The 17500-nt window shown below is 43.8% G+C and overlaps 2 protein-coding genes across 2 annotated transcripts in view; both read right to left on the bottom strand.

Moving 5' to 3' along the window:
- Nucleotides 1-9365, bottom strand: part of arhgef7b (Rho guanine nucleotide exchange factor (GEF) 7b) — a 39921-nt gene extending 30556 nt beyond the window's left edge. The window contains exons 1-3 of the mRNA XM_055165304.1: nt 8540-9365; nt 6362-6445; nt 2440-2518 (exon numbers count right to left, since the gene is read on the bottom strand). Of these exons, the coding sequence (XP_055021279.1) occupies nt 2440-2518; nt 6362-6445; nt 8540-8704 (328 nt within the window). The 5' untranslated portion in view covers nt 8705-9365. The remainder of the gene's footprint in view (nt 1-2439; nt 2519-6361; nt 6446-8539) is intronic.
- Nucleotides 9366-11414: 2049 nt separating this feature from the next.
- Nucleotides 11415-17500, bottom strand: part of LOC110165993 (inosine-uridine preferring nucleoside hydrolase-like) — an 11716-nt gene continuing 5630 nt past the window's right edge. Inside the window, exons 4-8 of the mRNA XM_055164825.1 lie at nt 15466-15577; nt 15235-15371; nt 13963-14040; nt 13346-13462; nt 11415-11809 (exon numbers count right to left, since the gene is read on the bottom strand). Of these exons, the coding sequence (XP_055020800.1) occupies nt 11657-11809; nt 13346-13462; nt 13963-14040; nt 15235-15371; nt 15466-15577 (597 nt within the window). The 3' untranslated portion in view covers nt 11415-11656. The remainder of the gene's footprint in view (nt 11810-13345; nt 13463-13962; nt 14041-15234; nt 15372-15465; nt 15578-17500) is intronic.

Genomic DNA, 17500 nt, shown 5'->3' with positions numbered 1-17500 from the left:
AATACTGAGAGGATGGACAGAGAGGAGAAGGGAGAAAGAAAGAGAGAGAGAGAGAGAGAGGAGGGGGAGAGAGAAAGAATGACAGGTGATGGATGGAGAGAGAAGAAAAGAGGAGGAAAGAAGAAAAGAAAAAAAAGAGAGAGGGAGATGACAGGATGAACAGAGGAGGAGGAGGAAGAGGAAAGACAGAGAGAGAAACAAGAAGAATATTGAGAGGATGGACAGAGAGGAGAAGGGAGAAAGAAAGAGAGAGAGAGAGAGAGAGAGAGAAAGAATGACAGGTGACGGATGGAGAGAGAGGAAAAGAGGAGGAAAGAAGAAAAAAAAAGAGAGCGAGGGAGAGGGAGATGACAGGATGAACAGAGGAGGGAGAGGAGAGAGAGAGAGTTGTTCTTGATTGACAGTTTGACTGGGTGTTTTTCCTTGAGGTTGTGACTGAAGCAAATCCACAAACTCAGACTCAGCGAAAAGAAACGTTTAAAAAGACGAAAAACACGACGAGTTCATTTTAAAACAGTTTGTTTTTCTTCTTCTCTGAGCTTCAGCCTCCACAACGTCCAGAATATTCAACACCACGAGTTTAAAGTAGAGACGGACATTCGATTAAATTTTCTTAATCGATCGTCGGGAGAATTAACGATCGATTATTGATTAATAATTCATGTTTTTATATTAAAATGATCATCATTATTATTACTACTAATCTGCATAAATAAATTCAACTTTATGACATATAAAAATAAACCGTCTAGACCAGGGGTGTTCACACTTTTTCATCATGTGACCTACTTACAAAATGACCAAGTCAAAATGATCGACCTAATACAAAGTCAAACAAACTGCACTGAAACACTCTGTGGCCCTTTTTTGGACCCTCCCCCACAGTTTGAGAACCTCTTCTTTAAGAGAACTTCCTCTGGCACTTTACACAAAACTGTGAAAAAAGTGAAGGAAGATTTTTAAACCTGTTTTTTAAAGTTCCAAACTGGAGTTTCATTCTTTTGTGGTTTTGCAGTGATATTTACCAGCCTCTGCACGTTTACCAAACCAAACGCACATCGTGACAAACACAGATGCATTTGTCACTTTTGTTAGACAAACTTCAGCCACATGTGGCAGTAGGTCTGTTCTGTAGATCCGCTCTATGCTGTAGACCTGCTTTGTGCCAACACTGGAACACAAATTTAGACTGGTTTTTGCTTCACGTTTGGTCTTGTTCTTCTAATCAGCCGCACTGTGGGAGGGGCTTGTGTTGGCTGTACGCAGGAAGGAGCGAGAGCGTGAAAAGGCGAGGGGCGGCGTGCTGACGTGAGGCAGGTGGACAGGTAGGATGTTTAGGAAGTTGAACCTGCCCTGTGATGCACGCTGGTACACGAGGGCACACGCTGTCGCAGACGAGCCGTGCATAGGGAGCGTGTGTGTTTGTGATGCGCCGTAGAGTCTCCGCGGGTTTCAAATGAGCGCACAGGCTGCACTGAGACGCCCCACACGCTCCTGCACCCGCTACAAGTTTATTACCAACAGCAGCGGCCGGAATCAAATATGATCACACTTGTTGAGTGTCAGACCTCGAGTGAGAGACAAGACCGAGTCCAAACACGAGTCCGAGACGAGACACAGAGATCTACACACACGACCTTGGAGATCGACTGGTAGATCACGATCGACGTATTGAGCACCTCTGCACTAGATCCACATCAGCTGTTTGACATTATAATGTGTTTAATTCAGTTTTGTTCAACTCTCACAGAAACAAAACTTAAAATCACATGACTCATTTGCATAAAATAAGTGAAGAAAAAAAATCAGCTCTTGTGTCGCTGATGTGGTTCAACTTGTGTTGGATTAAAAGACATGACTCAGGTGAATACAGGTCAGTGTGACCAGATTTGTGTTTGTCAAAACCAGGACAGCGTACGGGGGGAGGGGGGCGGGGCCTCGTCATCCACATTGAGCGACTCTCACCTGGAAAAACTTTTTCCCACTGGACACAGAAACATATGTGCTGCTTTATCCACTGTGCACATGGACTCACACTTGTCCCAACGCAACGGAAAGTGTGGAATTTCTTCTACAAATCCTGGTTAAATCCACATTTGTGCTTCGGCTCGTTGCAGACTGACCCACTGTTTGTGTCTCGCTCCTTCTGATGCAGAGACACTACGAGAGACGTTCAGTTTAATGTCCCAATGAAAGATCATGAAACCTGAACATTTGTATCACTTTATAAAAAAAAAAACTTGGACGGCCAGAACAGGACGTGAAAAACGGACATGTCCGGGGAAGAACGGACGTTTGGTCGCCCTACGCTACGCACAGAGACCTACATACGGTTTGTCGATTAAAAATGAACATAATCGACGAAATTCTTAATGATCAGATATCGATTAATCGTGCCTGACAGTTGCAGACGCGGGACAGCAGGGGGCGGAGTCGTACCTTCTGTGGCCTTGTTGAGAGCGACCAAACAGCCGAGGACTCTGGGAAAGTTCAGCAGGAGGTCGCTGGGGTCGAAGGGCTGGAACACAAACACAAAACAACTGTTCACATGTTTATAAAGTCAGAAGAGCGACACCTGCAGTCTGGAGTCAGAACAGACACACTGGACACGACACAGCGCCACCTGCAGTCTGGAGTCAGAACAGAGACGCACGGGACACGACACAGCGCCACCTGCAGTCTGGAGTCAGAACAGAGACGCACGGGACACGACACAGCGCCACCTGCAGTCTGGAGTCAGAACAGACACACGGGACACGACACAGCGCCACCTGCAGTCTGGAGTCAGAACAGACGCACGGGACACGACACAGCGCCACCTGCAGTCTGGAGTCAGAACAGACACACGGGACACGACACAGCGCCACCTGCAGTCTGGAGTCAGAACAGAGACGCACGGGACACGACACAGCGCCACCTGCAGTCTGGAGTCAGAACAGACACACGGGACACGACACAGCGCCACCTGCAGTCTGGAGTCAGAACAGACACACGGGACACGACACAGCGCCACCTGCAGTCTGGAGTCAGAACAGACACTGGACACGACACAGCCCACCTGCAGTCTGGAGTCAGAACAGACACACTGGACACGACACAGCGCCACCTGCAGTCTGGAGTCAGAACAGACACACGGGACACGACACAGCGCCACCTGCAGTCTGGAGTCAGAACAGACGCACGGGACACGACACAGCGCCACCTGCAGTCTGGAGTCAGAACAGACACACTGGACACGACACAGCGCCACCTGCAGTCTGGAGTCAGAACAGAGACGCACGGGACACGACACAGCGCCACCTGCAGTCTGGAGTCAGAACAGACACACGGGACACGACACAGTGCCACCTGCAGTCTGGAGTCAGAACAGAAGCAGAGTCTGGAGTCTGGAGTCTGGAGCAGGATTATCCTTCAGTCTGAGCTCCTTTAATCCTTTGTAACACAAACTTCACACACTCCAGGTCCAGGTCTAAACCAGGTCTAAACCAGGTCTAAACCAGGACTAAAGACTTTTTTCTTAAAAAAAAAACAAAAACAAAAAAAACACACTAACCCAAATGTTCCAGTATCATACCTGTTTTAGAGACGAGAGACCAAATCCCAACCCTGAAGTGAACCAGACCGTTTTAAATAAGTCCTGGTTTAGTCCCTGTTTTACTCCTGGGTTTAGTCCTGGTTTAGTTCTGTTTGAGTCCTGGTTTAGACTTGGTTTAGTCCTGGTTTAGTTCTGTTTTAGTCCTGGTTTAGACTTGGTTTAGTCCTGGTTTTAGTCCTGTTTTAGTCCTGGTTTAGACCTGGTTTAGACCTGGTTTAGACCTGGTTTAGACCGGATTTAGACCGGGTTTAGACCTGGGTTTAGACCTGATTTAGACCTGGTTTAGACCTGGTTTAGTCCAGGTTTAGTCCTGGTTTAGTCCAGGTTTAGTCTTGGTTTAATCCTGGTTTAGTCCTGGTTTAGTCCAGGTTTAGTCCTGGTTTAGTCCAGGTTTAGTCCTGGTTTAGTCCTGGTTTAGTCCTGGTTTAGACCAGGTTTAGTCCTGGTTTAGTCCTGGTTTAGTCCTGGTTTAGTCCTGGTTTAGTTTTCTCTTCTGTCTCATTCTCTGGGAGGATTACATCATCGTTCGAGGCTCCGCCCACAGAGACAGACCATAATATTCAGGTTCAATCAAACAGAGCGACGTCCTGGAGCCCGGCCAAAAGACCTCTGCAAAACCACACGCACAAGACCTGGTTTAGACCGGGTTTAGACCGGGTTTAGACCGGGTTTAGACCGGGTTTAGACCAGGTTTAGACACAGATATAAAGACACATGGGGAAAGAAAAGAAAAGAAAAGTGGAAAATCACAGGAGTTTGTCTAAAGAAAGAGCGTTTTATACTCATTGTGGTATCGGTATCGAGTATCGGTATCGAGTATCGAGTTAGTTAAATCATATTATTAAGCATCAGACTTTATCGATCTGAATGAGGCGAGACACGAGGGTCTGTCTGCCCACGGAAAAACTGGAACATCAATCTATAGAAAAGAGAGAGAGAGATGGAGGGAGGAGAGAGAGGACGGAGGGAATTATTTGTTTTGGAAAATGAACATTAACCAATTAAAAAAGTCAAATTTTAAATGTTAAATCAAATCTGTTCGTCTGTTCATCTGTTCGTCTGTTCATCTGTTCATTAGTCTCTCTTTCTGATCCAGAGTCACATAAATATAGGTTTAATATTATGGAACATTTTATTTGTCGACTTTAATCATTACAAGACTCACAACTCTTCAAAACACTACGACTAAACCTGGACCTAACCTGGACTAAACCTGGACTAAACCTGAACTAAATCTGGACTACACCTGGAGTAAATCTGGACTACACCAAGACTAAACCTGGACTACACCTGGAGTAAATCTGGACTACACCAGGACTAAACCTGGACTACACTGGGACCTGGACTAAATCTGGACTACACCTGGACTAAACCTGGACTACACCTGGAGTAAATCTGGACTACCAGGACTAAACTGGAACTACACCGGGACTACACCAGGACTAAACCTGGACTACACCAAGACTAAACTGGGCCTACACCAGGACTAACCCTGGACTACCCCGAGACTAAACTGGGACTACACCGAGATTAAACTAGGACTACACTGAGACTACCCCGAGACTACACCGGGACTACACCTGGATTACACTGGGACTACATCGGGACTAAACCGGGACTACACTGGGACTACACCCGGACTACACCGGGACTACATTGGGACTAAACCTGGACTACACTGGGACTACACCAGGACTACACCGGGACTACACTGGGACTACACCAGGACTACACCGTGGACTACACCTGGACTACACTGGGACTACACCTGGACTACACCGGGACTACACCTGGACTACACTGGGACTACACCAGGACTACACCTGGACTACACCTGGACTACACTGGGACTACACCTGGACTACACCGTGGACTACACCTGGACTACACTGGGACTACACCAGGACTACACCTGGACTACACCTGGACTACACCTGGACTACACCTGGGACTACACTGGACTACACCTGGACTACACCTGGACTACACCGGGACTACACCTGGACTACACTGGGACTACACCTGGACTACACCTGGACTACACTGGGACTACACTGGACTACACCGGGACTACACCTGGACTACACCGGGACTACACTGGGACTACACTGGGACTACACCGGGACTACACTGGGACTACACCGGGACTACTCCGGGACTACACAGGGACTACACTGGGACTACACCGGGACTACACCTGGACTACACCGGGACTACTCCGGGACTACACCTGGGACTACATCAAAGCAGAAAAAACAGAACTAAACCAGAACTAAACCAGGACCAGGACTGAACCAGGTTGTAAATCTGTATCACACGTGTGTCGGGTTTATGTTCAGTGATCGTCACAGTGAAGTTTTACACACACACATGTTCATAAAGTTTATAAAACACAAATTCTGCAGTTTTAAACAAACTTTTAAAATGTTTTCCAAATTAAACTCACAGACACAGAAATGCAGCTCCCCCCGGGTCTGACTCTCCACCCCGGGTCTGACTCTCCCACCCCGGGTCTGACTCTCCCCCCCCGGGTCTGACTCTCCACCCCGGGTCTGACTCTCCACCCCGGGTCTGACTCTCCCACCCCGGGTCTGACTCTCCACCCCGGGTCTGACTCTCCACCCCGGGTCTGACTCTCCCACCCCGGGTCTGACTCTCCACCCCGGGTCTGACTCTCCACCCCGGGTCTGACTCGGGTCTGACTCTCCACCCCGGGTCTGACTCTCCTTCCCCGGGTCCGGTTCTCCGTCCGCCGGCGGGACTCACCTCTACACCGAATCCCCCGCAGCTTTGCACGAACTCCGCGATGTTCCGCTGAGTCTCCGCCTCCGTCCGCGGCTCCGGGAAAAACTGCGCAGAAAAGTGTCACGTTTAGCCCGAAACCCGCAGAAACTGCGCCGAAACTGCGCCACGACTGCGCCGTCACCAGGTCCAAGGTTTACTCAGGTGTAATTACTGCGCTTTGTTTTGCCCTCGCCACCTGCGGCTCGTTACCCTCACTGACGTCATTAAGGTGCAGAGGTTCCGCTCTGGACTTTCAAAATAAAACACGCGATACTTTTTTATGTATTTAATAACTGAAAACACCAATGTATTTTTATTTTAGGATTAAAAAAAATTCTGCGCTGAACCAAGTCTGATCCAGGACTAAACCAGGACTAAACTAGGACAAAAACTGGACTGAACCAGGTCTAAATCAGGACTAAACTAGGACAAAAACTGGACTGAACCAGGTCTAAATCAGGACTAAACTAGGACAAAAACTGGACTGAACCAGGTCTAAACCAGATCTAAACCAAGACTAAAACTGGACTGAACCAGGTCTAAACCAGGACTAAAACTGGACTAAACCAGGTCTAAATCAGGACTAAACTAGGACTAAACCAAGACTAAACAGGAATAAACTAGGACTAAAACTGGACTAAAACAGGTCTAAACCTGGACTAAACTAGGAGCAAAGAATGGACTAAACCACCAGACTTAAAACAGGTCTAAAACCATCTGAAACCAGACCCAGACCAGATCTAAACCAAGACTTGACTATAATAAACAGGTTCCATCTCTGTTTTGGCCCATGAGCAACACTCTGGAGTTTGATGTTTTCCATTAAACACACAGAATCTCTCACGACGCGTCCTGCTTCAGTATCACTCAACAAACACTGGACAAACACAATAAAACAGGATAATATGTCTAAAAAACACATCTGGAACATTTGAACATTGTGGAAACACGAGCACGTCTCCAGTTTTAAACAATTTACACAAATAAACCGATTGTAAATAAACGTCATTGTCTGTACTCGGTCGTTAACCCTCTCCAGGCAGGCGTTGCAGGTTTGCAACAGCTAAATTCCAAGTACCTACTTACTCCACATCCATATTATATGAGCTTTTTTAACTCAGGAGCCTTTTCTCCCATCCATGCTGATAAACGTGGGCGATGCAAGAATAGCTACACGCAAACGGCCAGAAGTGCAAAATAGTTTTTTTGTTTACAAAGGATAAAAAAGTCAGGATTGTATATTACTGCCCAATATTATAATTTTCCCCAAATATCAGATTTTTCCTGATACTAAAAATAAATTTGAGCCTGAGAGGGTTAAAACTCCTGTGAGCTTTCAGTCATGTTCTAATGTTCCTCCTCAAAAACAGAGCTGGACTTGTGTTTTGTTTCATTCACACGTCTCCAAAGCTCTAAATGTTCCACCTTGTGATGTCATGAAGTTGTAGTGGTTTCACGTGAACACCTCCTTTTCCCTTTAGTTCAGTCGAGATTTGAAATTCCAGGACTGAAATGATCCAGATGAGTCTAGTGAAGGTGTGTGGAGTTTAAAAACACGGTGGAGCACTTCCTGTGTAACCACATGATGACATCACAAGGTGGAACAGAGTGTTTTCAGGTTGAGAGAAGAACTCAGGGTTTGTGTGAAACGATGTTAGAACAAAGACAGAGAACAGAATCAGACGGGCTCTTTAAAACTGAATAAAAACTATAGTACTGATACTGTAGTACTGATACTGTAGTACTGGCTCTGTAGTACTTGTAGTGTAGTACTTGTTGTGTAGTACTGGTAACGTAGTACTGGTCCTGTAGTAATGATTCTGTAGGAGTTATTGTGTAATACTAATCATGTAGTACTGAGACTGTAGCACTGGTCCTGAAGTACTAATATTGTAGTACTGGTTCTGTAGTACTAATACTGTAGTACTGGCACTATAGTACTTATTCTGTAGTACTAATACTGTAGTACTGGTCCTGTAGTACTAATACTGTAATTCTGTAGTACTTGTTGTGTAGTACTGGTCATGTAGTACTGATACTGTAGTACTGGTATTGTAGTACTGGTCCTGTAGTTCTGGTCCTGCTCTGGTTCTGTAGTACTGTAGTACTGATGGTGTAGTCCTGGTTCTGTAGTAGCGGTTCTGTAGTAGCGGTTCGTACCTTGTCCACGGTGCCGGGTCGGAGTCGCTCCAGGAGGCGGCACAGCACCGCTCCGTCCCGGACCGCGCTCTGGAGAAACGCCTCCGGGTCGGACACGCGCTTTTTGGGTGAATCCAGGACTCCGAGAGAAATGAGCCAGGTCACGGTCTGCTCCGCCGAGTTCATCACGTCCTGCCCGGCTACAAACACATCCGACACCCGGGGGAGACACGAGGAGCACCGGAGCCGCAGAACCGGAGACACAGAACCGGAGCGGAGCCAACACCTGCCCGGTCTGCTGCTCAAGAACCAAATGACAAAATCCCAAAATGTTCTAAATTTGTAAACGACTTATTTAAATGGGAATAATTCCGGTTCGGAGCATCAACAGGAGCCGGACAAGAGGAGGCGCGAGGAGGCGCGAGGAGGCGCGAGGAGGCGCGAGGAGGCGCGAGGAGGCGCGAGGAGGCGCGCGCGTGAAGGACCCGGGGTGACGCTCGGGGGAAAAGCGCAGAGTTTTGTTCAGATTTACGTCAGGTCCGTAAATGAAGCGCAGAACAGTGATGGTTCGGAGGAGGTTCGGAGGAGGTTCGGAGGAGGTTCGGTGTCGGTGTCGTTATCGGTGCGGCGGTCCGTCTGAGCTCGTGCGTAAAGGATGTCGGAGGCAGCGTCGCTCCGCACAGCTGTTTACATCTGCGCACGAGGACAGACGCGCGTTTCCTGTGAGGACTTTCAAAATAAAAAAGGTTTCTCCTCTGCTCCTCTGACCTTCTGGTTTGTCTCCATGGAGACAGGCAAAGTTAAAGCCATACTGTGGAATATTATATTATATATATAATACACGTGGGGGGTGGACCCTCCGTTAGAAAAGTTACGCAGTGCAACTTTAACCAACAGTATGAGACACTTTCTATGGAAGATAATTTGTTCCATTCAATTTTTTTTTTTTTTTTTGAGTTGCTGAAATTTTAAGTGTATTTTTTCAATATGTTTCAAATTCAGAATAAAAATGCCACCTTAAACAATATTTAAGAAATAAATATTTTCAAGCAGTCAATTTTTAACACTTTGAAAAAGTCCACTTAAAATTTCAGCAACTAAAATTCAGAATAAAAATAATTCAAGCATCTTTTTTCAGAGTTAAAAAATTAAAAGTGAGAAATTCAGCAGTGTTTAAAATTCAAAATATGATGAAACAGAAACAAACAAATCTTCTACATGTTCTTGCTTGTATTTATCTTTTATTTTTTATTGTTTTTATTCTGAATTTGAGTTACTGAAATTTTAAGTGGACTTTTTCAAATTCAGAATAAAAAAAATCATCTTTTAAAATATCCAGCACAGACATTTTCAATCCTCAAATTCAACAGTCAAAATTTCACAGCAAAGATCCAAGATTAAAATTAAAATTCAGAATAAAACATGTTTTTTCAGAGTTTTTTCAAAATTCAAAGTGAGAAATTTAACGCAGTTTAAAATTCAAAATCTCATGAAACAAAAGCAAACAAATCTTCGGCTCGTTCTTATTTTGTGGTGATTGATATGAGCTAAAAATTTGAATAATTCTAACCCAATATTTTTTTTTTTAAATTTGCTCCTCTGACCTTCTCTGCTCCTGTCTCTGTTCCTCCTTCTCCACACTTTTATTTTGAAGAGATTCGTGTTGAACTTCCCTTCTTCTCTTGGACTTGACGTATTTTTCTGAGACAGGACGTCCCAGCTCAGCTCCGTAAACACATTTATCAGGAGAATCAAAACCTGTGACATCATTTCTCTTTTTATATTTTTGTCACAGATTAAAAAAATAAAATAAAAATACAACCAAATCTCCAATAATGCGTCATGTTTCAGTTATTTGAGCCAATTATCTCTAAATCCGTGGAGTTAATTTACGCAGAACGGTTCGTTAAGGGTAATCCTGACATCTGTGAGTCTGTGGTGCCCCCTGCTGGACAAACTGTGGCGTTACAGGAAAATTAAAACTAAACTAATTGAATCTGAATAAACACGTGACTGTGACGTTTAAAAATCACAATTTTGATCTAAAACGACGAAGAAAGAAACAAAAGAGACGACTTCAGCGTTAGAAAACTGTGGAGTCCAATGGAAGCGCCGCAAACCAGGACTAAACAAGGACCAAACCAGAACTACATCAGGACTACACCTGGATTAAAACTGGACTAAACTGGGACTAAACTGAGACTAAACAGGGACTAAACCGGGACTAAACCTAGACTAAACCAGGACTGTAACAGGACTAAACTAGCACTAAACCAGGTCTGAACCAGGAATGAACCTGGAACAAACCAGGACAAAACCAGGATTGAACCAGAACTAAACCAGGTTGTGGGACCCTCCTGTGGATAGAACCAAACCAGGACTAAATCAGAACCAAGCCAGGGCTAAACCGGGATTAAACTGGGACTAAACCAGGACTAAAACTGAACTAAACCAGAACTAAACAAGAAACAAAACAGGACTAAACCAAGACTAAACCAGGACTAAACTGAGACTAAACCAGAACTAAACCAGGACTAAACCAGGAATGACCCAGGACAACACTAGGACTGAACCAGGACTAAACCAGGTTGTGAGCCATTCCTGTGGATAGAACCAAACCAGGACTAAATCAGGACCAAGCCAGGACTAAACTGGGACTAAACCTGGACTAAACCAGGACCAAACCAGAATTGAAAAAGGACTGAAACAGGTCTATTCCAGGTCTAAACCAGAACTGAACCAGGACTAAACCAGGTCTAAACCAGGATCCGGACTGAGACCAGACCTGGTTTAGACCTGGTTTACCTGTGTTAGACCTGGTTTAGACCTGGTTCAGGGAAATGGTCGATATCCATTTTTTCATTTTGGTTTTGGAGACAAATAATGAAGAAAATAGTTTTTGTTTGTTTTTTTCATTTCTTATTTTTGATTTTATTTTGAAAAACAAATGACTGAACATGAACGACAGATGGATTTATGAGAGTTGTGAAAAACTCATAAACTCATCGTGGTGAATAATTCAGTTGCTCTGAACGCAGAAGGGAACAGAGGAAGACTTTTAGTTAAACTCTAAACTGTTTTTCCTGTTTTAACGAGTATAAAACCGTCGGGCAGAGCTGCTGAAGCCTCGGCGTCGTTTCACTGCAGAGATTTCAGGAGCATCTTCTGAAACTTCTCCAGGTCGAACTTCTTCATGATGTTGGCCTTGTGTTTCTTCTTCAGCAGCTCCATGTAATCCACCACCATCATCCCCCGAGTGAGAGCGCCCTCTAGCTCCACGGAGACCGCCACCTGTAAGACACAAGATATAAAGAGATATAAACACACTGACTAATAATACTACTACTACTACTACTACTACTACTGCTACTACTAATACTACTACTACTACTACTACTACTACTACTACTACTACTACTACTACTAATACTACTATACTACTGCTACTACTAATACTACTTACTACTACTGCTGCTACTACTACTACTACTACTACTACTACTACTACTACTACTACTACTACTACTGCTACTACTACTACTACTACTAATACTACTACTACTACTGCTACTACTGTAGGTACTACTGCTGACTACTACTACTGTACTACTACTACTACTACTACTACTACTACTACTACTACTACTACTACTACTACTACTACTACTACTACTACTACTACTACTGCTACTACTGCTACTAGGTACTACTGCAGACTACTACTACTACTACTAATACTACTACTACTACTGCTACTACTGTAGGTACTACTGCAGATACTACTACTACTACTACTACTACTACTACTACTACTACTACTACTACTACTACTACTACTACTACTACTACTACTGCTACTACTGTAGGTACTACTGCAGATATTACTACTACTACTACTACTACTACTAATACTACTACTACTACTACTACTACTACTACTAATACTACTACTAATACTACTACTACTGCTACTACTAATGCTACTACTACTACTACTGTAGGTACTACTGCAGATATTACTACTACTAATACTACTGCTACTACTACCTGCAAAAGCAACAGGATATATAAACACAGACAGAGAGATTAGTACTACAGGTACTGCTACTACTACTACTACAACTACTACTACTACTACTACTACTACTACTACTACTACTACTACTACTACTACTAATACTACTACTACTACTGTAGGTACTACTGCAGTTACTACTACTACTACTACTACTACTGCAGGTAGTTACTGCTACTACTTGTTTAGACCTGATTTGAACTTAGTTTGGTTCTAGTTTAGTCCTGGTTTAGTCCTGTTTCTGGTCTAAACCGGGTCTGGACCTGGTCTGGAGCCGACACGGTCTGGAGCCGGTCTGGACCTGGTCTGGACTCGGTCTGGACCCGGTCCTGACTAGGTCTGGACTTGGTCTGGACTCGGTCTGGACTCGGTCTGGACCTGGTCTGGACTCGGTCTGGACTCGGTCTGGACCCGGTCCTGACTCGGTCTGGACTTGGTCTGGACTCGGTCTGGACTCGGTCTGGACTGGTCTGGACTCGGTCCTGACTCGGTCTGGACCTGGTCTGGACTCGGTCTGGACCTGGTCTGGACTCGGTCTGGACTCGGTCTGGACCTGGTCTGGACCTGGTCTGGACTCGGTCTGGACCCGGTCTGGACCTGGTCTGGACTCAGGTCTGGACCAGGTCTGGACCAGGTCTGGACTCGGTCTGGACTCGGTCTGGACCTGGTCTGGACTCGGTCTGGACCCGGTCTGGACCTGGTCTGGACTCGGTCTGGAGCAGGTCTGGACTCGGTCTGGAGCAGACTCAGACCTGTTCGTTGTGCAGCATGAGGCTCTCGTCGAGGGCGGCGGCCATGGCGTAACAGTCGCACGAGTTGAAGCCCTGACCAGACGTGATCTCCTTCTGATAATCCTGAGACTGCGCCCTCTGCAGGACACACCCAGAAGTACACACAAAAGTAACACAAAAGTACACACAAAAGTACACACAAAAGTACACACAAAAGTACACAAACATTTACACTCTAATAAAAACACCCTGAACCGGAGTTATGTATCTGAGCAAAACGTCTCTTACAGGAAGTGTGTGTTAGCATGCTAGTTACTGTAAAACTTAAACTAATATAGATACGTTTTTCAGACACGTTTTTCATTTTTACGCATAAAAAAACAACATATAAAACTAATAAAAACAAATCACTCAGACTTTGAGGAAATATGAAAATATGAGTAGAGTCACACAATAATAATAATAGAATGATAATAAATACACTAATACTATTATTAATAACAAAAAAATAAATAAAATATTAATAATTAAATACAAATAATAATAATCATATAAAATAAGAAAAAAGGGGGTTGATGTTGGCTTAGACTGTTTTAAAAAAGTCAGTAAATAGTTTTTGTGTTTTTACAGAGACGTACTTTTCTGGAGACCTCGGTGATCTTCTTCATGAACTCAGCTTTGACGGTGCACTGAGCCAACCACTGATCACAGAACGACTGAAAACACACCACACAGAGTTACAGTCAAATGACTCTGTGGTGTTAAAGTGAAGTGTTTAAGTGTAGTGTTAGAGCGTAGTGTTAAAGTGTAATGTTAAAGTGTAGTGTTAAAGTGTAGTGTGAGAGTATAGTGTTAGAGTGTAGTGTTAAAGTGTAGTGTTGTAGTGTAGTGTAGTGTTAGTGTTAAAGTTAGTGTTAAAGTGTAGTGTTAAAGTGTAGTGTTGTTAGTGTTAAGTGTAGTGTTAAAGTGTAGTGTTAAAAATGTAGTGTTAAAGTGTAGTGTTTAAAGTGTAGTGTGTAGTGTTAAATTGTAGTGTTAAGTGTAGTGTTAAAGTGTAGTGTTTAGTGTTAGTGTTAAAGTGTGTGTGTAAAGTGTAGTGTTAAAGTGTAGTGTTAAGTGTAGTGTTAAAGTGTAGTGTTAAAGTGTAGTGTTAAAGTGTAGTGTTTAAAGTGTAGTGTTAAAGTGTAGTGTTAAAGTGTAGTGTTAAAGTGTAGTGTTAGAGTGTAGTGTTAAAGTGTAGTGTTAAAGTGTAGTGTTAAAGTGTAGTGTTAAAGTGTAGTGTTTAAGTGTAGTGTTAAATTGTAGTGTTAAAGTGTAGTGTAGTGTTAGAGTGTAGTGTTAGAGTGTAGTGTTAAAGTGTAGTGTTAAAGTGTAGTGTTTAAGTGTAGTGTTAAGTGTGTTAAGTGTAGTGTTAAAGTGTAGTGTTAAAGTGTAGTGTTAAAGTGTAGTGTTAAAGTGTGTTAAAGTGTAGTGTTAAGTGTAGCGTTAGAGTGTAGTGTTAAATTGTGGTGTTAAATTGTAGTGTTAGAGTGTAGTGTTAAAGTGTAGTGTTTAAGTGTAGTGTTAAAGTGTAGTGTTAAAGTGTAGTGTTAAAGTGTAGTGTTAAAGTGTAGTGTTAAGTGTAGTGTTAAAGTGTAGTGTTAAAGTGTAGTGTTTAGTGTAGTGTTAAAGTGTAGTGTTAAAGTGTAGTGTTAAAGTGTAGTGTTAAAGTGTAGTGTTTAAGTGTAGTGTTAGTAGTTAAGTAGTGTTAAAGTAGTGTGTGTTAATTGTTAGTGTTGTAGTGTAGTGTTAAAGTGTAGTGTTTAAGTGTAGTGTTAAAGTGTAGTGTTAAAGTGTAGTGTTAGAGTGTAGTGTTAAAGTGCAGTGTTAGGGTGCGGTGTGGGTCAGAGGTCAGAGGTCAGAGGTCGTACCCAGGGCAGGCTGGAGGCGCAGCTGAACTCCCAGGAGGCGATGTAGGTGGGGCAGGTGAATCGGTCCAGGACGATGTACGCCGCCTCGGGGTCGGCCACGAAGTTAAACTCTCCACACACCGTCGTGTTCCCGCGGGCTACGAGAGAAGACGCATTTAAACCTGATGCCCTCCCCCGTCCCACAACACACACGAGGTTTAAGCCGGACGCCCTCCCTCCGCTCGGACTCACAGTTGATGTTCCCGCCCATCAGAAACAGAGCCTTGAGTTTGGTGTGGAAGGACGGGTAGAGCTGCACCGCCACCGCCAGGTTCGTGAGAGGAGCAGTGGCCACGAGGGTCACCTGAAAAAGTACAAGGAAAATACTTTAAAATACATAAAATACACAAAATCATGTATTCACTTTACTACTCTTTTACAACTTTAATTTGGCTTCTCTGGGGTATTAACTACAACACATATTTAAATCACCACGTTCCTTTTATTGTTTTGAAAATCCTATATTTGTCCAAAAACAACATATTAACACATTAACACAAAGATATTTTTTCTGGGTCGCCTCGTCATGATCTGCCTGTAGGTCTGAAATATACAGTTCTGATCTCTGACCTTATCCTCGTTCTGGTCAGAATCTAGTATTTCTATCCTTATTCCTTTCACTTCTATATATTTGTGTGAATTGTGATTTTCTGAGCTCACAAAAATGAAGACAAAGCACAAAAACCGAATGCTGCTCCTGATCCGCTGCTGCGTCTCGTCCTGCGCCTGGACGGGAACCAACTGTCTCCTTAAAAATGTTCAAACGTTAAAGGTTGTATGGAGGATTTTTTTTGTTTCAAATTGTCAGTGATAGATTATAGATGCAGTCGCCTTGTAATTATGATGACCAAAAAAAAGAGAATAAAAATTCATCAACTCTGGACGTGGTGGGGCTAAACTTTTGCCAATAGATAACGACACTGCCTCGTTATCTGTGAGCTGACAGGCTGTCAATCAAACTCCCTACGTTTCTAGTGTAACTGACTTGCCTGCGCCGCCGGTACGTGGTTTACGTACGACACAGACGCTGTTTACTCCACCAACGCAACAGTTCTTAGCGGCTTTTTTGACCTATATCTTCCTCGCAGTTCACACAAAGTTTGTTGCAATGGCGACAAGAATCCAGGAGCAGTTCGCCGCAAAAGAAAGTCTGTTTTTGAGGTCGCTGAAAGAAGAAGACAAGGGGAAAAGCAGCGAAGCCAAACTAAGGTGATTCTTGGAGATTCATTCCAGCGATGGCGCGACTGAAGCAGACGAAGGGTCTAAAGACTGAACCACTGGTCCACAAATTACTCCTGGACAGGAAACTTCTGCTTATTATGAAAACCTACTTTATTTCCAAGAGCGACACAAACGTTTTTCAGGACACGAATGTGATATCCTATGTCTGAAAACGTCATTTTCAAGGCAAAGAAAGAGTCCACCTGCTGCTGCGTGTTGTAGCTAGTTCATTCGCACAGAATCTCCGCAACCTTCTCTGCTCCCTTCCTGCTCCTGTCCCCTCCCCGCTCCTCACTTCTCCATCTTGCCTAACCAACACTGTAGTTAGTTGTTTACAAGTCATGTGCAGTTCACCGGCTGTAAACAAACCTGTTTGTGGCGTGAGGAGGAGGAGGGAGGAGGTGTTTCTACGTAGGAGCTGTGGGGGAGGGGAGGTGGTTTCACACATGCGCAACATTTGAAAAAGGACAAACAGTCGCTGGATTTCTCGTTCCTTGGAAAATCCTCTATACAACCTTTAAGGCATGTTTTGTATCATTTCTAATCATTTTGTAATTATTTTATTGACTATTTTGTTCCAGTGTTGTGGTTCAATTAAATGTTGAAAAGAAAAAAAAATGTCCTACACTTAACGTCCAAATAGTCGAATTCTGGATCCTTTTGTTGCTGCTTCAGTGACTGTTTTTCATGGTTTAAAACTTGAGTAAAACTAACAGTTCAGAAACACGATCGCTCAGTCAACAATCAAATATCCTCATTAATGTTCAATAATGAAAAAATCCAACTTTATTTTGTGATTTATGAATAATGTTTATTAACTTTGGTCGTGAAGGTTTGTGACTTGTGACTTGCCCCCAGAAAAAAGTTAGGATGAGACTGTATTAACATGTTTTATCAGTTTCTCTTTCATTTTTGACGCTCTGACTCTCCGTTCCCTTTGCTCTCTGTGCTAAGTCCCTTCCCTTTCAGAGCTCTGTCCTCACTATTGAAACTCCTGCACATCACA

The sequence above is a fragment of the Boleophthalmus pectinirostris genome, unplaced genomic scaffold (assembly GCF_026225935.1).
Source record: "Boleophthalmus pectinirostris isolate CB_2022bp ecotype Guang Dong unplaced genomic scaffold, ASM2622593v1 HiC_scaffold_11, whole genome shotgun sequence".
Classification (NCBI taxonomy): Eukaryota; Metazoa; Chordata; class Actinopteri; order Gobiiformes; family Gobiidae; genus Boleophthalmus; species Boleophthalmus pectinirostris.
This window is presented reverse-complemented; position numbering and strand designations above follow the sequence as displayed.